Here is a 21,007-nt window from a genome sequence, read left to right as displayed (position 1 = left end):
GGTGGAGCCCAGGTATCTCATGAACCCATGGCAAAGCCCTGGCAAGCCACGGAGAGACAGGAACTTCCTCCACGTGACAAGTGTCCGTCTGCAGGAATACCACGTCTGCATCGGGCCCACTAGGAAGGCTCCCAGGACGTCCCCCTCCCTGGCATACGCACCATACTTCCTGACAAGCCAGACACGGGCAGCAAGTGGAGGACAGACTGGAAAGGACGGGAGTCTTCCCTCTGCATGCACGTGACCTCCATACCAGAAGTCCAGAGCAGTGTCAGGACCCCAAGGCCAGTGGCCTGTGGAGGTCCTGTACCCTGCTGCCATGTCACGCTCCCCTGTTGTGTGCATGTGCTGTGCAGTCGTCAATGAACCTGAAATTTGAAATGCCGTTTCTGTCCTCTGTCCCCAAATGGAACCCCTAGGTGCAGACGTAACAGAGCTGTGCTGACAGCTGCAAAACCCCGTAAGAGGACACGGGAGGAGGGGGACACAGAGAGCCACGGCGCTCAGGGTAGAGGCTGCAGCACAGTGAAGACACTGGCTCTGCCCGAGCCAAGCTGCAGGGCCACATGGCCGGTGCCAGGCCGCACCACGTGCCTCATTCCCTCCTCGGCAGGCCCCGGCCACCCCGCCTCTCCCTAGGGCTCACAGTGGAGGACAGGGCTGGGCTAGCGTTCCCTCTCTCTCCCACAGCTGGACTCTCATCGTGCATACTGTCACATGGTCACCAACAGCCCAGCTGTGGGGTGCGTGGCATGGCTCAGCGCTGCCCTTGGGAAACGCACCCGAGGCCCGTCGCGTGGAGAAGCGGGGCACCGAGCGGAGTGACCTGTGCTGCTGTGATGCTCAGCCCATGCCTGCACCCCAGAACCAGGGACAAAGAATGCCTCGTCAGGGCGGCAGGACCGTTTGGAATCTTAATTTGGGCTATCACACAAATCAGCGCCTGTGTTAGCCCTTGTGGAACCAGACGCCCCAAAATGACATTTCACTGCATAATTTTTCAAACTCTAAATAAAATGGCGTCTGCTTGGAGCCGGTCCTTTTCCTTCACGAGGGAGAACGCTCAGCTAACTCTCAGCAGAACCATCCTAACGTGGTCACAGCGTCCTTACCTCCGTCCGGATCGTCTGTGGAGGAGCTTAGGTTTTAGGGTGGGTTTTCAATGGTTATTTTGCACAGAAGGTGACATTTTATTTTAGTTTCATCCCTTTACTTTCAGGTTCAGAACGTCTGTAGTGATTTGAGAAGTTCTGTTTTCTGGCTTTTTTGGCTTGTTTTTGCACTTAGGGTGTGATCATCTCGGGTTGGTGACGGCGTGTGTTCTCTCTGCAGTACCTGGACAGTTTGCTGGTGGCCTTCAGCAGGCAGTCCTTCTCCCCTGCACAGCCCTGTGTCTGTCTTTGTGCTTAGGGTCTGACACACAAAGGGACCTGTGGCTTTTTGGTGTTCGTTTCAACCTGTATTGCCAGTAATTGTGACTTTACAGTATGTTTTCAGGTCTGCTGTTTTTCAGCCTGGCTTTTTTTTTTTTTTCCAACTTAAAGATGTTCTTACCTGTTAATATTCTAAATGAATGTTAGAATTACCTTGCCAAATTCAAGGAAAAAAACGCAAAGGATCTGTTTTCAGTTGAAACTTCACCAAAGTTGTAAATTGGTTTTGCAGACCTTTCAGCAGGACTGCGTCTGTTTCTGAGCAGGGCCTTGTGTGGCGGGGTCCCCTTTCGGTTCTGGATGAGAGCAGCAGGACAGAGCAGGACTATGGGTTGGCCAGTGTGCAGGCATTGGTCCAGGCAAGAACAAGTTTCCCTGGCCGCCCTCTGAGTGGCTCTGGCCCCACAGCGTCCTCTCTGCACCTAGCCTTCTAGAGTTGAGGTCAGCAGGAGACACAGGGAAGCGTGTGTACCACCGTGTCTGGACACGAAGCATCTGACTGTACCTGGAAACAGCTTATGACCACATGAAGCCAGGCCCCTGGCCACCCATTGTGAGGCCATCAGTCAGGACTGGTTTGCTCCCCACTGCCCATCCCACTCACTGTGTCACTGCCACCTGCCAGGCAGCACACACTGGGCGTCCCTCCTGCCCCATGCAGCAGTTCCATCACTGGGACCAGCAGCTGGGGTTTGAGGCTGCCTGTACAGCAGGAGCCCTGACCCCAGGAAGGGACAAGACAGAGAAGGTCCCAAGGCCAAGCACTGAGTCTCCAGCACCCTGACCAGGGGCAGCTGAGACAGGACAGCAGCACTGGAGGCTGGGCAGGTGACCCAAGGCTGAGGCTTGGGTAGAAGTCCAGTGCATTGCCTTGCAGCTCAGTGACCTGGGCGGGGCTCTGGCCTCATGGGCCTCATGTCCTCTTCTGGAAGTGGGTAGAGCCAGCTTGTGGGATGAGACACTGACCAGGCTGTGCTGGGCTCTAGCCTGGAGCTAACCTCACAGCCCCGTGCATGTGAGAGCCAGGGGCCACATTGTCCTGGCATGGGGACAGTGCTCTTGTTGCAGTCTGGTCCTCTCAGGAGAACCTCCCTCCTTGCTGCTTCATTTTGAGCTGCCCCCCCTTACTTTCCAGACACTGTGTGGCATTGTGTCTTGTTCTGAACCCCTTGACTGAGGTCAGGTCAGGCCAGCCCCACCTGGCCCCCGCGACCCCTCATAGACGTGCATGCGGGAGGTGTCCCCGCAGAAGCCGCCCGGTCAGGGTCTCGTTGCCCTCTGAAGGGAATGGTGGCCGTATAGCCAGCTCACTCTCCTCCTCTTCCTGTCACGTCTGCAGACTTTGCTGGGTAGTGCAGGCCTGGCACCAACTTAGGGCGTCTGGACTTCACTGATCCATCACTTGGGGTGGGAGTTCTTTGGTGCCTGACGTGCTGAACCCCAGCCCCAACCTCCCCGCTGTCAGGCCACACAGGCCAGGTGGGTGGAGGCGAACGCACAGTGGCAGCTCCCTGCAATCTAGCGGTGCTGCGGGGTCCCTGTGGGGAGGGGGAGTCATGGAGGCTGCACAGGCCCCGCTGCCCTTCTGCCCTTGACTCTGAGAGAGGATGGCCTGCCCCGCTGGGGCTGTCACAGGCCCGTGTGATCAGCCCGCAGACTCCCTTGCCAGGTGGGGTGGGCAGGTAAAGCTGGGGGGCTCCACATGAGGGTGTGGGGGGCTACTCCATCATAGCACCCCTCCTCCCCCCGTGTTAACTCACCCACGGCGACCTGGGCAGCCTGCTCGTCCCAGCAGGAATTCTTGAGCCCCTGGCACGAAACCCTCAGGCTGTGGACAGGACAGGGTAGGAGGTTTCTGCCAGGCCTGGGTTGTGAGCTTGGGAGGGTGAGGAGGTCACCCACCTCACCCTGGTGGGTCCTTTGCACATTCCCCAACTGGACCCCCAGTCCTGCCACGGACCGTTACTCCTCCATTTTCCGGGTGAGGGAAGGTGAAATACTGTGCCCATGGCAGAGAGGCCAGGCCTGAATTTGGTCTCCCAACAGCACCTCCACCAGCTGGCCCTGGCAGTTCCTGCTCCCCTGCAGGGCCGCCGTGGCCAGGACTGTGGTGGGGAGCGACCCCGCTCTTGTGCTCCCTTCTGTCGTGTGGCTCGTTCTCACAGGAGCTCTTCCCACTCTTGAGCTGAAATCTCGCCCTGCAGCTTCTCCGGGTGGCCTGGCTCTGCCTCCCACCTGTGTGTCCTCTAGGTGCTCCCGGGCCTGGCCTGATGCTGTGGCATCTGTTGGAACCACCTGTGACTCCCAGTGTGACGAGTCACCTAGCTTTAGGCCGTGACAGGAGCGTGCGCTCTGGCTCCAGGTGGAGTAGCGGACTGGAGGTGAGGTCACACAGCTGGTGCCGGACAGAGGGACAGTTCACACTTGCCTAGGGACCTGGATGCACGTGTGTGCAACACACCAGTGTGGCCACGCCCAGGCAGGCCACCCGGCTGAGCTGCCACCCCGATCAGGACACGGGGACGGGTCCAGTCCTGGCTGGGTGGACATGAGCTCCTGAATCCCAGATGCACACTGGGGTCGCCTGTGAATGTCTGAGTTAAGGTGTCAGGCTCTGAACTCTCGGTCCTCAACGGTGTGAAGCGTGTGGCTGGGCGATTGCTAGTGAAGATGGCGGTGCCTCCGCCATGACACTCTTGTTCTAGAATATCTGTCCCCAGAAGAGTCCCGTGTGCCCACTGCAGGCTGACTGTCCCACTCAGCCCCGGCACCGCTGGTCTCTCCTCCTCGTCGTTTAGCCTGATGTCCTGAGCGCGGGCTTCTGTCCTGAGCACAGTGTTCCTCTGCTTGCCCACGGTGTGGCAGATGCTGGGGCTCCCTCGTGTCCCAGTGATGTCACGCCGTCATTCCCTCTGTGGAGCGCAAGCCTGTTCATTGCTGTTTACCCTCCCCCCTCCCCTGTGAGGGTCCCTGTCCTCCGTCGTCGCCACTGTGTCTCATTGTCACCGGTCTAATGGGTGCAAAGTGGCGTCTGTTGCGCCCGCGTTTCCCCAAGGACGGCAACGTCAGGCGCCCTGGCGATCTTCGTGGGTGTCGGCCGGAATCCGCCTGGTTTTAATTGGGTTGTTTGTCTTCTAATCACTTTCTTAATGCTTGCTTTTGATAAGCAGCGTTTTCATTTTGATGAAGTAATTTGTCAACTTTTCCTTGTGGAGGAGCGTTTTGTCCTAAGAAGCCTTCGCTCACCGCGTTGTGGCAGGCGCCCGTGGTTTTCCAGAAGGCCTGTGTCTGCCGTGTCCTCGTGGCGTTAGTGTGGACGTGGTGTAAACTCGCTCATCGCCCCTGCGCCCTTCGTTGGAAAACTTGCCTCCTCTCCCAAAGCACTCATGGTGTGGGTTTCGGGCTAGATTCTTGCTCCCGTGCGACATCCTGTTGCTGGACGCCATGCCAGGGCCATCAGCCTCCACAGGGGACATCATCCTTGCTGGCGGGCCTGCAGCCAGACAGCCTGAGTCCTCTGCCTCCCTTTCAGCATGGGCTGCGCTCAGCCTGGCTCTGTCTTGCCACTTCCTAAACAGGTGACGAGCCCCACCTCCAGGCCTTGGTTCCTGGGTCCCCTCTCCGCACCCCGCCTCTGCATCTCAGCTCTGCTCGGCGCCCTGAATGGGACACTGCCCTGTCATCGCTCCTGTCCCTGCAGCTCCTTCTCTGTCTCTCCCACCTGATGGCACCTTTTGTGCCTACTTCTCTTTTCTGTGTTTTCACCTCTGCTTTTTAAGGCTCAGCCAGCCATGAGGGCAGCAGGGCTCACTGAGGTCCCTCTGTGGTGGCCCAGTGCCAGGGGCTTCAGACACACACATCAGTTACAAGACACTCAGAGCACCGCGGTGCAGTGTGGACAGACAGAACAGACCTGTCCACTCAAAGAGATGCCCAGCAGGGCATCCATCACCGTAAGGAAATGCCTGAGGCGATGGACTTAGGAAAGGTTCACTTTGGCTCCTGGTTCTGGAGGTTCCAGTCCACGATCAGTTGGCCTTGTTGCTTTGGGCCCGTGGCGAGGCAGCACATCCTGGTGGGGACACACGATGGAGCAAAATCGCTCACCTCATAGCCAGGAAGCAAGAGAGGAAGGGGAGGAGACCAGAGTCCCCTGTCCCCTTCAGGGCACGCCTGGTGACCTAATGGCCGCCCCAAGGCCCCACCTCTTTTTTTTTTTTTTTAATTCATATGTTCATACAATGTTTGAGTCATTTCTCCTCCCTTCCCCCCCCTCCTTTACCTGCCCCCTCCCTCTACCCCCCACCCCCCCAATACCCAGCAGAAACTATTTTGCCCTTATCTCTAATTTTGTTGTAGAGAGAGTATAAGCAATAACAGGAAGGAACAAGGGTTTTTGCTGGTTGAGATAAGGATAGCTATACAGGGCATTGACTCACATTGATTTCCTGTGCGTGGGTGTTACCTTCTAGGTTAATTCTTTTTGATCTCACCTTTTCTCTAGTTCCTGGTCCCCTAAGGCCCCACCTCTTAAAGGTTCTGCCTCCTCCTCCACACTGCCAGCCTTTAAGATGGGTGGGGGAGGGGAGGTCAAGATCCAAATCATCGCACTCTGTGCCTGGTCACCAAAGGCTGAGTCCATCTCACAATGCAGCACTTCTGTTCATCCCCGAGAGGGCCAGCGTTCAGCTCACAAGCCCACGATCCAAGCTTCTTCAGAGACCCCGGGCCCGCTCCTCGGTGAGTCTCCTAGAGATCGAAAAGCAGATCGTACACTTCCAGTAGGAAATCAAAGGCCACCACAGTGGGATGGGCATGGAGTAATCACCCTTACTCCAAAAGAAAAGAAGAGGGAAGGAGTACAGAGGGACTGTCCTCAAACAGGACTGAGAGGCAGCAGGACAAGATTGAATCCTGCAGCTCCACCCAGCAGCCTGTGGGGGCACACCATGGGGTGAAGGAAGCCCAGAGGGCTCCAAGCCTGCTCACACGGTTCCTGCGCCATTCCTGACATCCCTTCCTTCCTGGGTCTCCATCGCAGCCGTGGTGTCACTCTCACAGCCCTCTTGGCAGCTTCTTGTGGGGACTCTGATCCTGCCACACACCACCTGGTCTCCCAGGCCTGTGTTTGAAATCTCGGTGGAAACTGCCATTTCCCTGTGACCCTTGCTTTCTGTGCGCCTGTAAAACCAGCATCACAGGGACAATGCCAAGGTCCCTCGCCAGCAGGAGCTGCACCTGGGCTCGCGAGAGCCATGGCCACATGGCCTCACCAGCGGACGTTGGGGGCAATCCCTGGAAATCTCTGAAACAAATTTGCATTTTTACTTCTGAGCCTGGGTGAACTGGCCTTGCTGGGTTCTAAAATGCCCGCCAGGTTTCCTCCTTACTGTCTGGGACCCAGGTACTGATTTTCCCTGTGTGGGTGCCACATGTGTTCCTTTTGTGGCCAAGCTGCACATCTCCACATTTTCTCGTTCTGCTCCTTTCTGCTTCTGCTTCTCACCGAAAATGAGGCCCAAGCAGCCTGACCCGGTACTGCCTGGAGATCTCTCCACCAGTGGGCAACACCATCACCTCCAGGCTCAGCCTCCCACCCACCTCGGGGCCTGGACAAGACGGTGTAGCAGGCGCAGCCTGGAGAGGGGCAGAGGGGGCAGCTGCGGGGAGCAGGCAGTGCAGGAAGGATCTGCCAGTCCTGCAGGAGCCCGGAGTGTGGGTCTCGTGTCTCCTCATCCATGGCACTGCCAGCAGGGTGTGGAGCATGTTTTCCCTCTAGAGAATCGGGTCGTCCTCTTTGAAATGCTGGGATCTGCATGGAGCCCAGAAGGAACCACACAACCGTCTGTGACGGTGGGGTCATGGGCCGGGGAAGTCCCAGTTGTTCACAGAGCAGAATCCAGGCGAGTGGGACTCCAGCTGTGGCTGTGTCATTTGTGTGCTAATTGTAAGGTACATTATAGCAATTGTGTCTTGATTAGACACAGACCCCTCCCCACCTCGCCCCTTAACCCCAGAGTGCCGTGCGGTCCCAGGCTGCTGACCCCACATGGACCCCAGGCCACCAGGGCCGTCCCCAGGTCAGTGGGAGCAGGAGGACCTTCTTGCTAGCTTGCCTTGAAGGTCAATGCTGAGTCTTTCAGAGCCCATCTGGTGCCTCTTCCTCATCTCCATCCAGGCTGTCCGTTCACCCGGGTTGGCTTCTCACAGTAGAACTAACGTTCCTCGCCAATCACACCTCACCCTGGCCCCCTCTGTGCCTGATTGTCCTCTTCCCCTTGCTCTGCCTGGGACAAGCTGAGGGGTCCTCCTGCCACCCCCAGTCTTGGGGTTTCCTGTTGCTGTCCTTCCTCAGCCAGTCCTTGGCCTTGTCCCCCTTCCAGAGCTTCCCTTGGCTTCCCTGGCTGCTGAGCCGGTTCTGTCACCTCTTCTTAATCTGCTATCTGAAGAATTCGTTACATCCAAGACCAAGACCTTGGCATGTTAGCTGGTTTTAATTCAGTGCCACGGCTCAGGAGGAGGAACGAAGGAAATTTAAAACCCTTGTCTTGCCAAAAGCAGACAGATTGACTCAAAAATGACTCAGTCCATAAAAGACGAGTTCTGAAAAGGTCTCCCTCTTCTCAGAGGGAGCTCGCCTTCCAGGGAATCAGCTTTCTGTAAGCCCAGCATTGGGAATTAATCGCACGTCCGACACGGGGAGGATGGGGAGCTCCTGGCCCCGCACAGTCACGACTACCCCCCCATCCCCCCCACCCCCCGCCTCAGCCTAGCGGCTCTGCCACAGCCTCATCCCCGTCCCCGTCCCCATCCTGCCCAGCAGGCCGTAGCCCCAGACCTCTGTAGAGCAAAGCTCCTGAAAGCTCGGGCTAAGCAGGGAGTTCTCTGGTTCACGTCTCGGGGACTTGGTGACGGATGCAGGCCGGCGCAGGGCTCTGGCGCTGGCTCTGGAGGGGACGTGTGTGCAGACAGGTCAGTGTGTGCGTCCCAGGGTGCTTCTGGGTGGCCGCACATGCAGCTGGTATGCGTGAATCCTGTGGGACATGGGACACCCCCTTCTGTCACAGGTGTAGAGTGCGTTCCCAGCCCTCAGGTCCCCAGGCAGGAAAGGATGGGTGGGTCCATGCTGGGCAGCCCTGGGTGAGCCACACGCCCTGTCTGAACTTGTGCCACAGTCCTCCTCCCCAGGTAGTGTGGTGACCACACTCACCTCACATGGCTCAGTGGCCCTGGCCAGGCACATGGTGTTCTAGATTTTCTGCAGTCCCCAGCACTGGGAGCTTTGCTTCAGCTCTGCGGGTCCTGTGGGTGAGGGCAGTGCTGGGGGCTGAAGGGCAGTTCCAGGCTCCTGCAGCTGAGTGCTGGGCTGCCGGGCGCAGCCTTCTGTGGGCAAAAGCATCCCAACGAACCCACACCTGGGCCATGGCTTCTCCTTGGGTCACAAGGTCCTCTGTCCATCCTAGACCAGGGATGGTCTCCCCAGAACTGCCCCAAAATTCAGCCTGAACTCCCACAGCTGCCTGGCAGAGGCCTCTCTCTCAGGAGGCCCAGGAGAGGAGGCATCCATCAGCGCTTGTGCTCGAGCAGCCCGGAACACCGCCCCAACCCAGGCCTACCAGGAGCCACTAGCCCAGGACAGCAGCTCCTGACGCCTGTCTGCCCACACGTCTCTCCTTGTACCTCCTCCACCTCCTGCCCTCTGCCCTATCTAACCATTGCTCCCCCAACCCCTGCCCTCCCGCCTCTCCAGCTCCTGCCACCAGCTGCCACTAGAGTTCCCCAATTCATACCCCAAAAAGAGAAGCTTGGCCTTTTTGAACCAAGACATGACCCAGTCACTGTCCAGCAGTGGTCACAGTCACGACGGGATTGTGCCATCGGGTAGGGAGCGCTCAGTTTGAGGTGGGGATGGGGTGTTGGTAGCTAGGATGTGGGTGCACCTGGCGTTGTAGGGTGCAGTGACTTGTCAGGGTCATGGACACCGGGGTGGGTCATCTGTAAGGGCTAATGTGCCAGCAAGGCCTCACAGGCCCCAGACCCAGGGCTGAGAAGAGAGACCGGCATGGCCCAGGGCTCTCGGGCAGCGGGAGGCTCCCTGAAGAACAGTGATGGCAGACACAGGGTCTAACCACAGATGGGGCTGTGGGCGTTTGCTACCAATTGCCCTGACCCTCAGTTTCCCCTCTGTTAGACAGCAGCAGTGCAACAATGTCCCTGAGGTCGTCCCCGAGCTGTTATGGCACAGTGCGTGTGACCCCTGGGCCTTCACTGGGCCCTGCCTGAATGCCGCCCAGCAGCCAAAGCCCTGCTCTGGGGGCAAGGAGGGAGGGAGGAAGGGAGGTGGCAGTGACAACTATGCAGATGACAGCCCCGCTGGCCTGGAAGTTTGGGGTCTTTCTGTGCCGAGGCTCAAGTGACAGGTGGCAGCTCCCATGGTGGTATCAGTTGTTGATGGGGGTCCCCATCTGGCTAGTACATCAGCTGGTCACGGTGACCCAGCCCACCTGAAGACCTGATCCTCTGTGCCTAGGGTGCATCACACTGAGAGTTGCCCACCCTCTGTGGCCCGTCCCCCACCTGTCAGTGCCATGGGCTACCCACCCCTGAGGATTTTCAGACACCGCGTCTGCCGTCTCCTCCGCCAGGGCTCAGCTGTGGTTTGCAGCCGGCCCCACGGCCTCCACGGCTCTGTCCTCGGGGTGGGGGAGGGAGTCTTCCGCGAGTCTGCTACCAGCACCCGCTTGTCACCCCGACTCTACACCCCGTAATCTGGTGGGCTGTAATTGCTGGTGTCTGTTCAGATCATTTTTGTGCAAGGTGACAAGCTGCTTGCCGGAGTGAGCAGTTAATCACACAGAGATGCCCTGTTTGAAAGCCGCTCGGAGCTCACCCAGGGGGCGTCTGCCGGCAGCCAGGCGGTGGGCACACGAGCCGCCATCAACTCTGCAAAACGTGCAATTTCTGGCCCAGTGGGAAGCCAGGCGTGTGATGGGGACCAGGTCTCGGGCCTGTGGCCTCAGGCAGTTGGAGTGGCCCTGGCCACTCAGAGCAGCAGGCAGCCTGGCTAGCCTTCAAGGACCATGGTGCCCGTCTCAGAATGGCCACCCGCCTAGCGCTGTGCGGGGAGGGAGGCCTCGCAGGTGTCCCGGCTGGCACGGCACATGTCTCCGCCTGCCAAGCACCCAGGCTCGTCGCCGAGAGGGGATGCGGGGTCCAGGCCTCTGATGCTCCAGGCCACGTCGGGGCAGCGGCTCCACCTCCCCATGTGTGGGGCCCCCGAGGATGTGCCCACCGGGGCATCGCCTCTCTCCAGGAACAGGAGGTGGACCCGTCACAGCCACCGCAGTGCCCACTTCCACAGCTGCTGATAAAATGGTATGAATATTTGATGGCTAATTATTAAATATTTAAAACTGTAAAACTGGAAGAGTTTAGAAGTTAGCAAGACATGAATAATTCAGCCCCTGGAAGCACGGCTTGGCTTTGGGACCGGGCAGGGCCCGCACCTCTGGTGTCTGTGGGAACCGGGAACTGGGGACCCTCCAGCCGGCCATACCCGGAAGCAGCAGCTCCTCAGAGCATGTGGTCTGAGCCCCAGTCCTCCCTCTCTGAGGTCAGGACAGGCTACTTATGCAGCCCACGCACAGCAACCTGTCCTCCCACCCGCCCTGGCCCCAGCCCCGGCCCCGGCCCCGGCCCCGGCCAGCCTGCACAGGCCTCACGGATGCCCCAGGTGGGTTGGGCTGGGCACCTTCCCTCTCAGTCTGTCGATCCTCTGCAAAGACCAGAACTTGAACATGTCTCTGACCATCCAGCTGGCATGAGAGACAGCACCCAGTGAGCCCACTCCCCAGTAGGGGTCAGGGAGCCCCAGACCAGAGATGGGCAGAAAGTGGACACCCAGGGGAGCCCAGTTCACACTATTCTCTGCACGCTGGCTCATCCACCAGGTGGGGTGTTTCAGGTGGTGAAGAATTAGTTCTGTTTGTGGCTCTTTTAAAGCCTGAAAAATCCCAGCATTGGTTAAGTGGATTTTATTCACTTTTCAGAAAGAAAAATGGCTTGTCCCAAATCCCTGATGGATCATTGTGAAAGCTGCTTCCAGCTCCTAATGGGAGTCTCCTAGGTCAGCAGCTCCACTGGTCTGTGCCCTCCTTTGGGCTCCCTCTCCGGCAAATGACCAGGCCAAGGAAGGGGGACAAGAAGGAAGGTAGAGGCCATTCTTAGGCTAGGGAGGGAGGAGATTGGTGTGGCCCGAGCCACTCCAGGTGCCGCAGTGTCCTCACACAGAAGCCCTCTCGTAGAGACCCTCCTCAGTCACAGCAAGGTGTGTGGGCACCTCTGCCAGCCGCGAGGAAGCTCGTCTTGCTGTGATTCCCCCAGGACCGTCCCACTCACGCTCAGACCGTTTCTAAGCCTCGAGGTGATAAAGGCTCACATGCCACCACGTACGTGCACCAAGACGGGCAGGTCCCCTGCCACGGCCCCCGACCTGTGGCCGCTCCCTGGCCTCCTGGCGGAGGGGAAGCCTTCGTTCTCCCCCAGCCGGAGCGGGCACACACCACACAAGCACACATCCCTCGCCAGACTTTGCTCGGAGCAGCGTTGAGTCTGTGTGGCACTGCGACTTGGGTCCTGTGGTTGCCCGGTTGTCTGTCCTGTCTGGTGTTGGAGCCGTGTTGTTCTTCAGGGACCACAGGCTGCCGGAGTCTTTCATCTGTTGGTTCTCCGCGTTGATGTGCCTGACTCATTCTGGAAGTCTCTGGAGGAGCTGTCAGATTCCGCTCAGTGCTTCTCCCCACAGCCAGCATCTGCCATCTCCGCCCTGGATTCCTCTCATTGGCCGTGCCCTCGGGGCCCCGTCCCCAGCTCAGCACCACTCCTGCCCTGCTGATGGCGATTGTACTGAGATGTCAGTGCAGACATCTCATTGTCCCCTCCCAGGTCCCTGTTTCCTGTCGCCCCCGTGTCATCTTTGCTGAGAAGGCCCGGGACACACTCAGGTACCCCTTGTCCCACCCAGCTTTGCCTGGCACTGGAGGGGCTGTACCTTTCCTGGCTGGCACTCTGACCGATGTGTCACCAAGCGCTGTTAGTGACACCAGATCCCCGTTTGGCCTCATGAGCCTCGGGAACACCTGAAGTTTTCTGTGGAGGTTTTGTGCTTCTCTCTCAAGGGGGATCTGTACTGGACTGTCCCTGGCTCCTGCTGGAGGTCACTTCCTCTTCCAGGGTCTCCATCAGCCCACTGGGCCTGATGAAAGCCAGAGGGGTTGTCACTTGTGTGACCTGGCGAGCATGAAGGGCGCCTTGCACACTGCACCCGACTCCTGCCCTTCTGCCCGCAGGCTGATGGGAAAAGGCTCCTGCCTGGCCTCCTCTCTGTCCCCGTGTCTGTGTCACTTGCTCCACTGCCCTGCCAGTTTCGGCCGGATTTCAGGCCGAGCTGGGCTCCAGAGACCCGCACTGTGAGCGCGCCTTTCTCCCGGCATGTCTGTTCGCGGGCAGGTGCGCCTGTCCTGCCAGCCGTTACCAGGCAGAGCGCAGGTTATTTTTGTTCTCTGTCCTTCCCACAGGACTTTCACAGCTGCCTCTGCGATTCCAGGAGGGGCCGGGTGTTGGGCTGAGATGGTGGAGGGGTATCAGGTCAGAGCTGTCCTGTGGCCTCCCTGGACGTGGCTGGAGCAGCCAGTGGCAGAGGGCTGAGCTCATGGTGGGCCTCAGGAGCCAGGCCTGGCCTGCCCCAGTCCCCCGTGGCAGCCCACCCAGCCCATGCCCGTGCTTGCCTCTGAACAAGCAGTCACGTCCCTCCCCTCGGCCCTGCCATCGTGTCGCCTGCCACATTCCTGCCTCTGCTGTCCTCACCAGGACTTGTGCAGGGGAGGGAGTAGGCAGTCCTGCCTGGGGTTGGCTAGAGGTGTTTGCAGGACACTGAGGCACACAGCACAGACGTGTGGAGAGGGCGATACCTAGGGCAGGAGGAGGCCAGCAGGCCGGGCCTTTTCCCTGGGCAGGTGACAGGACTCAGCAACAAGAAAGGCCAGCGATGGCGCGGGGGGCAGACCCGGCTGGCCATGGGGGCTGGGAAAATAGCTCTGTAGAACAAGGCTGCCCTTCCCTGGGGTCCTGGTCCCAGGGTGTCCTTGACAACCCCCCAGCACTGCAAGTGGCCTGGCAGGCAAGGCCTGAGGCTGGTGGCTGTGTTTTTCACCTGGGCCACCTGCTAGCCCTCCCTGAGAGCATCTTCAGCTACACACCCGAGAACGGCACCTCAGGCCCAGGAGTGGGTGCCCGGCCTCCTGGGTACTGGACACAAGAGAGCCTGTCCAGCACTTCTGTCCCCGGCCCACAGATCCTACCTTCAGTGGCAGGCTTGTCCTTTGAGCGCCGCTAATCAAAAAGTGGTGCTTCTAAGGTGGAAACCCCTATAATCCAAATGCCATGCAAATTATTAACTGCTGTTTATGTAAGCCATTGAACTGCTAAAACAACGCAAGGTCAACACATCCACCTCCCAGGGCCCCAGACGGAGCAATGGCTTACAGGCTTCCCTCCCTGGCCGCCTCACGTGAAGCTCCCCACACCTGGCTCAGCAGGACAGGGTCAGCCCCTCTGTCCTGAAGGAAACCACTCCCTGTCCAAGCCAGCAAGGGTGACAGGCCTGCCTTGTTTGAGCTGTGGCTCTGAGGTGCCTGGCACGTGGCCAGTGGCCCTGTATCCACTCCTTGCAGGAGACGCACTGACCAGTCGTGGCTGTGGCCTCCTGTGGCCCGAGCCTCAAGGTCTGTGAACTGGACAGAAGGGTCCCGATTCCTGCACCAAGATTTAATTTTTCCCACCCATCATCTGAGATTCATCAAAGGCGTGTGGTCCCTGGCAGGGCTGAAATAAGGCCCTGTGGTGTGGGCAGTGACAGTCCCCTCTCCGTGGTGTCGGCTTCCTTGTCCTGGGTGGATTGGCTGAAGGACGCAGAAGAATTGGGGTCAGGGCTGCCAATTAGCCTTTTGATTTCATAGCTCGATTACTCCATTAATCAAGGGTTCTGGGCCCGTGTCCCATTGGAGGGTTCTTGGCTGTGAGTAAGGTGTCCACCAAGGCCTTTGCACAGTGATGAATGGAGGAGAAGCCAGGGCAGGGCCGGCGACCAGGCGGCCACAACCCACTGGTGGACAGGTGCCGCCCTCTGACACCCCCAGTTCAGGACGCCTAGCTCAGCGCATGGTCCTGCAGCAGGCTGAACGGCACGGTGTGAGGGCCGCATGGCCTATCCGAGCCTCGGGCTCCGTGTAAGATGGGGAGCGTGCTTGTCCCCATGTCACCGTACTGGGGCAGTAAAGTAAGTCCACATGGGTGGACTGAGCTGGAGCCATCATGGAGCCTCCAGCCTGTGGCCTGCTGGATCCTGGTGATGGGTGAGGATGTGGAGGCAGCAACCCGGATGGGAAGCTCCAGGGCTTCTCCCTTGCCCTCGGCTCTCCCATCCTCACTCCCCTCCTCTCAGAAGCCATCCACGCTGCACACAGCCCCTTAACCGCCCCCAGCCTGTGGTACCCACGTTCCCGCTGTTGCTGTGGCCGGGCCACCGGGTCCTCAGACATCTTCCTCCCACTCCTGTACGGCCAGTGCAGCGGGGCCGTCGGGTTGGCCCTTTGGGCTCACTCAGGCTCAGAGGGTTGAACACAGAAGATTCCCCTTTGTGAGCACACGTCACAGCAAACATTAACTTCCCTCCTTGTCCCAGCCAGATACTGGCCGTCCTGTGCCTTGATTCAGCCTGAGGGAACTCGACCCACGTCACAGCCGTCACAGCTGTCACAGCTGGCGGCTGGCCCCAGCTCACGCTGTGGGCAGTCAGGGCTCGCCCAGGTCCGGCCGAGTCCAGGGCCTGTTTCTCCAGTGTCCCATGGCTAACTGGGCCTTGCCCCACCTGGGCCTGCCGGGCCCCCCTGAGCTCAGGCAGGACCTCCAGAAAGCAAACTGTTCGGAGCCACGCTCCTTAATTAACGGGGAGATAAATCAAGGTTTAATTGCTCGAAAGACACCTTGGGTGAGAGATTGAGGGTAATTGTGCGTCTTCCTGGTAGCTCTGCACAGCTGGCTTCCCGAGTGGCTGGGATGGGGGTCTGCCCTGAGTAATCCATCCCCACAACTGGAGCCCCCAGACACCGCTGCAGGGGGTGGGAGGGGCTTCCTCACCAGTGGTCTTGTCTCGTGGCCGGCAGGTGGACCCCTGTGGTAAAGTGATGGCTTCCGTCCATGCCAGGTGCTATGCTGGCTTATGTGGGGACAGGTGTCCAGCCACACAGGGACTCGGGCTAAAGCCTGGGGGTAGTCAGAAGTACCCAGGTCTACCCTGCCCCTGCACCCCAGGACGTCCGCCGCAGACCTGCCTCCCTGGACTCTGCGGGCCTGTTGTAAAAGTGCACTGCCCACCATATTTCCTAACCAACGGTGACTTGGGGAGGCTGCCATGTTGCCCATGTTCAGCCGGGCCCCCAAAAGGCTCCAAGCCAGACTTGAGCTTGGAGCCTGGGGTACCTGTCCCTCTGGGTCACTTTTCTTTAGAGCTGCTGAAGTTACTGTGGTTCCTGTTGTCACTGCCCCCGGGTCACCCGGCTTCCTCTGGCCACACAGATCCAGGCTCGAGACATGGCACTGGCCTCGGCTGTCCCCGGGCAGCTGGGACTCCAGGCGGGGTGGGGGGGGGCGTGGCTTGTCCTTGCCACCTGGCTCTCGTCAGTGTCCCTGTCCCCACCTTGGGTCACGTGCAGCTGGGCGACGAGCTCACCTCCTGCCTCTCCCTGCAGAGCTGCGGAAGCAGGTGGAGAGTGCGGAGCTCAAGAACCAGCGGCTCAAGGAGGTCTTCCAGAGCAAGATCCAGGAGTTCCGTAAGGCCTGCTACACGCTCACGGGCTACCAGGTGGACGTGACCACAGAGGGCCAGTACCGGCTCACCTCGCAGTACGCCGAGCACAAGGCCGACTGCCTCGTCTTCAAGGTAGGCCCCGCGCTGCCACCCAGATGGTTAGCCCACACGGAGTGCTGGCACCTCTCAGCTGAGAGGTCACTGCGTCACCAAGGCTCAGTCTGCCAGGGCAGGAGGGAACACACTGACCATCGCGTCACCTTGCTTGGTTTCAGCCCTGCCCTCTCACTTTGTTCCCATCAGCCGCCTGCTTGTCTCCGCTGTGTTCCACCCTGAGGGTTGGGACAACACAGGGGCTGTCACTGTGCAGAGGTAGCTTCATCCTGGAGGACTTCTAGTAATCATGTGAGGGACAGACTGGGCTCCTTCAGAGGGGCCAGAGCGTGGCCAGAGGTCAGTGTGCAGCACAGCCCACAGGAAGGGAAGGGACAAGCCTCCCACACAGCTGTAAGGCTAGTGATCGGGCTAAAGGTGCCGGAGGAGCCAGGACCAAGTCCACAGGCAGTGGGCTGGACCCTGGGGCAGGTGGGGCTGGGCAGTGGGCTGGCCCGCTTGCCTGTGTGAGCTGTGTGCGTAGTGCTGGCCTGTGACAGGGTAGGACAGGGGCTTCCTAAGAGGAGACCTCGCCCCATGGCGTGAGCAGCGTGCCCATGGTGTCGTGCACAGGTGTGGTGAGGAGTCCTTAGGGGTGGCAGTTCTAGCAGCAGAAGTGTCATGTTCAAAGTAGGTGATGACCCTACGTGGACTGCAGATTCAGGTGACAAGGGCTTTCCTATCATTGGCCTGGCGAGTGGAGGTGGTGCTGTGGCCCCAGTGTGGCTCCCGGTCCTGCCGTGACGCGTGGTTATTTCAGGAGGGGTCATCGGGGCAGTGGCTCTGGGAGGTTGGGACAGGCAGGGACTGGCTCCCCCCCCCCCGAGCCACCAGGTGTGGTCCATCTAAGCTGCTGGCAGCCAGCCTGGCCCGGCGCCTCCTTACAGAAAGAGCATCCGCGTTCATTTTTGCCTAAGCGCCATCCCCGCGTGGCCTGGGAACTCCGAGTAGAATCCAAGGGGAGCAAAGCGTCACCTCCCTGCTTTCATCTTGCTTAGACACACAGCCCCGTCCTTGCTCCCGCCTGTCCCTCTGTCCCGCCCCCCCTGCACCATCCTCCCCATCTTTGTGACCAGAGCTGCACCTAGGGCAGCTGCCCACTGTCCCCTCAGGCCACAGCCTCTTAGAGTTTCTAGATTCTCAGTTTACACCTCTTGAAATTCTCAAGCGCTTGAATAAGTAATAAATATGCAAATGCCTGAAGTCTGTAAGCAAATAAGCTATCAGAAACTACTTGGTGCCTTGTGGAACTGCGTGCTTCTGAACGACTCGGGATCACGGATGGTGTTTAATTTGGCGCATTGTAGAAACTTCGCGTTTTGAACGACGATCAGGTGAATGAAGTCATCTTTTAGTTTACCGCTGTGATCAGGCTCTCAGTCACCAGGCAGGTTTCACTGGATTCTCGCGTGTTCTTAGGCTGAAGTGATCCATCCTGTGACCTCTGCGGAAACTTCTCCCAAGTGTCCCGTGTTTACAGATGGTCAAAAATACAGAAAATCCGAGAGAAGGGGACAGTTTGCTCAGACTCGGGTTTTGAAAAGGCAGCCGCTGTTAACCTTTCGGTGCTGTGACCTGGGGATAAGCGATTGGTGTGCACCCTGCTATGGCTGGTTCGGGCCCTCACAGGCCGGCCACCTTCCCTCCAGGCCCACCCGAGGTGGCCTCCCGGTTGTGATGGCCTGCCAATGGCCAAGGCCTCTGACAGACACACGTGGGGGAGGGCAAGAGTGGCCCCCAACTCCACCTGTCCCCGCCAGTCCCACACTCACTGCCTTGCCACTAGTCAGCAGGTGTCTGTCTGTCCATATTACATGTCTGTCCATGTCTCTTGTCTGTCCACCGGTTGTCCCATCTGCGTTCAGTCACTGTTGACCCGATGCCTGAGGGGCCACTGTGGGTCAGACCGGAGTGCCAGCTGGGGTCCATGCCTCAGGGCGCCCTGAGCCCAGCTGGGAGGTAGTGGCTGCAGTCCCCACCGTGGTGCCAGCCCTCCCAGCCTCAGGTGGCTACCTCACTGTGGCCAGCGGGATGAGGGGGCACATCGCCACCCAAGACTCTTGAGTAGCTTCTCCTGGACCCTGGGCCCAATAGCAAGATGGCCAGTGGGCAGTGCCACCAAGGCCCACAGCTGACCCTGTGTCCACTGCGGACCAGTGTGGCATCAGTGGTGCTCCCCACCCCCCCACAGCAGGTCACAGAGTATACGCAGCCCTGGGAGTCAGTGGCATGGCCTTGTGAGGACCGTGTGTGGCATGCCAGGCTGCTGAGGGCTGCGTCCGTCCCGTGGCCATGGCAGGGTTCTGGGTGCACTGCCTGTCTCAGGCGAGGCTGCCGAGCTCAACGCCCTCCAGGTAGCGCACACAGCGATCTGTCAGCTGCTCCTTGCACGTTCCCGTTGAGGGCAGCTCCCGCCCCACAGTGCGGCCTGAGGCAGGTGCGGAGGACCTGCCTCCCACGTGCCCAGGCCGCCATGGGCCACCCACTACACCACCAATGGCGGCAGGGCTAGCGGGCGACCCAGCTCAGGTTCAAGGCCATTTCTTGCCCTGTCCTAGGCTCCCGCTCCTTGTGTTTCCAAAACTTGTTTGGTCTGCTGATGTCTGACCTTGGCCTTCCCCCCACCTCTCCTCCCGTACCTGGGCCTGTCCAGCCCAGTGCCCCTCCCTCCTCGTCCAGTTATGGAGACCACATCAGGAACCTCACATAGGAAGCACCCTGGACCTTAGAGCACTCTGACACACTGATGGAGCCGGCCGAGCTGACTGTCAAGGCGGGTAATTACAGGATCAGCTGGCCCTGTGGAAGCCGGTGGGGCCCCCTGGCTGCCCATCTGGACAGGCGGGGCTGGGGAGGCAGAGCCCAGGTCTTGCCCCTCTGTCTTGGGGTCCTCTGTGTCTCCAGGTGGAGAGTACAGGGTCATGGGCAGGATGTTCTCACTGGGCCTCCGGCTAGCCTGCCTTTGTCCCTTCCAAGGCCGCCTTGGCACCAGGCCCCTCTCGGTGGGCCAAGGCTTCTCTGGCCATTTTGCCACTTCAGTCCAGCAGCCTTGGGGAATCCTCCTGCCCCGGTGCTGAAACTGTGCGTGGCCATCGAGCCTTCCAGCAGGAGGTCTCTGACCAGAGTGCCAGAGCTGGTTCTGCCCTCCCACGGGGGCTGGTGCACACCTATCCGTGTGGCTAAGTCGGCACCAGCCGCACACCCAGACACTTCTGCTCGTTTTATTTTCCCAAAACCAACTTCCAGGCAGGAAGGGGTCTGAGGCAGTTGGAAATAGCTGAGGCCTGTTTCCAGCCGAGCAGGTTTTGCAGATGTGTGCTGGGATAATTGAGGGTTTGCGCGGCCCGCACGCACACTTCCTGTTCCCGCGCGGGCCGGCCTCTGCTGCCACGGGGGTGGAGGAACTGCTGCCGGTTCCTATGCGTGCTGTGCGTGCAGGGAGCAAGAGCTCGGCTCTACACAGCTCAGCACCGCTCTCCCTCCCAAGGGGACTGGGGTCCCAAAGTCTTCAGAGTCCCCTTGGGAAAGCATTGCTCTGCTCTGTGCTGGAGGCAGGGCCAGCCGACGTCCTTAGTGCTCCAGGTGGACGGGGTGCTTGCTGAAACAAGGACTCTAGCTCTGGTCTGTCACTGCTAATCCCACTCCCTGTGGTTCACAAGGGCCACCCCACGCACACAACCCAGAAGGACTGTTTCTTGTCACCATAATGAGAGAACCCATGGTCAGTCTGAGAGGCTGGACAACTGGGCCAAGACCACAACAAACGTGACTGTAGCAAAACCCCTGAGCTACTGGTGTCCCTTTTCTCTGTGCCCGGGAGCACCCAAGGTCCTGCAGGATCCCACCAGGGCCAGAGGCAAGACACTGATTCTGGAATCACACGTGGGGTGTGAGCTCAGCACTGCTGTGTGTCTCAGGCATCCAGCCTGAGGCTCCGAGCGGGGCGGCCACCAAGGGGCAGATGGGAGCAGCCTGTGTATGTGAACGCACGTTCACGAGCACTTCCCGTGTGGCCTGTAGCACATCCTTGGTAGGTGGCGACAGTCGTGGGTTCTCCCAGTCCCCGTGGCCTGAGCATGGGGGGTGTCTCACTGCAGTAAGGGTTCTGGGGGTGCAGAAGGGGACTGCTTGGTGCTGAGGGTCCCACACCATGGCAGCACTGAGGCTTTGGACAAGTGGCAGGCCCACACCAAGCTCGGTTCCTTCCCAGCAGTGTGGGGCAGTGGCACTAATCTAGACGGCCACGTTGACTTGGGTCCCACACGAGACGCTCACAGTGCGACTTAGAAGGGGCTCTGCACCTGGGCACGTGGCTGGTACTGACTTGAGGGGGAGCTGCCAAGCTGACCTCCTCCGAGTCTCTCCCGGGGGCCGCAGGTGCCCATCCTGCACCGGACACTTCTGCACCGGGCCAACCTCAGCACAGATGTGGCACTGCCCACGTTTACTTGCCTGCTCTTCCAGAAGCCGACAGGGCCACACGTGGAGCAGGAAGGCAGGTGAGGAGGCGGCCAGCTTCTGCGCACCTGCACCGCGGCACCGGGCTGCCAGAGAG

The 21,007-nt window shown here is 59.6% G+C and overlaps 1 protein-coding gene across 12 annotated transcripts in view; it reads left to right on the top strand.

The window, feature by feature from the left end:
* Mad1l1 (mitotic arrest deficient 1 like 1) overlaps nucleotides 1-21,007 on the top strand; it is a 267,255-nt gene that overhangs the window by 205,867 nt on the left and 40,381 nt on the right. For all 12 annotated transcript variants that reach the window (XM_074075385.1, XM_074075384.1, XM_074075388.1 and 9 more), the window contains one exon: nucleotides 16,241-16,431. In XM_074075385.1, coding sequence (XP_073931486.1) covers nucleotides 16,241-16,431 — 191 coding nt within the window. The remainder of the gene's footprint in view (nucleotides 1-16,240; nucleotides 16,432-21,007) is intronic.

Source organism: Castor canadensis, chromosome 6 (assembly GCF_047511655.1).
Source record: "Castor canadensis chromosome 6, mCasCan1.hap1v2, whole genome shotgun sequence".
NCBI lineage: Eukaryota > Metazoa > Chordata > Mammalia > Rodentia > Castoridae > Castor > Castor canadensis.
Note: the sequence above shows the minus strand (reverse complement) of the source record. Positions and strands in the feature narration are given on the sequence as shown.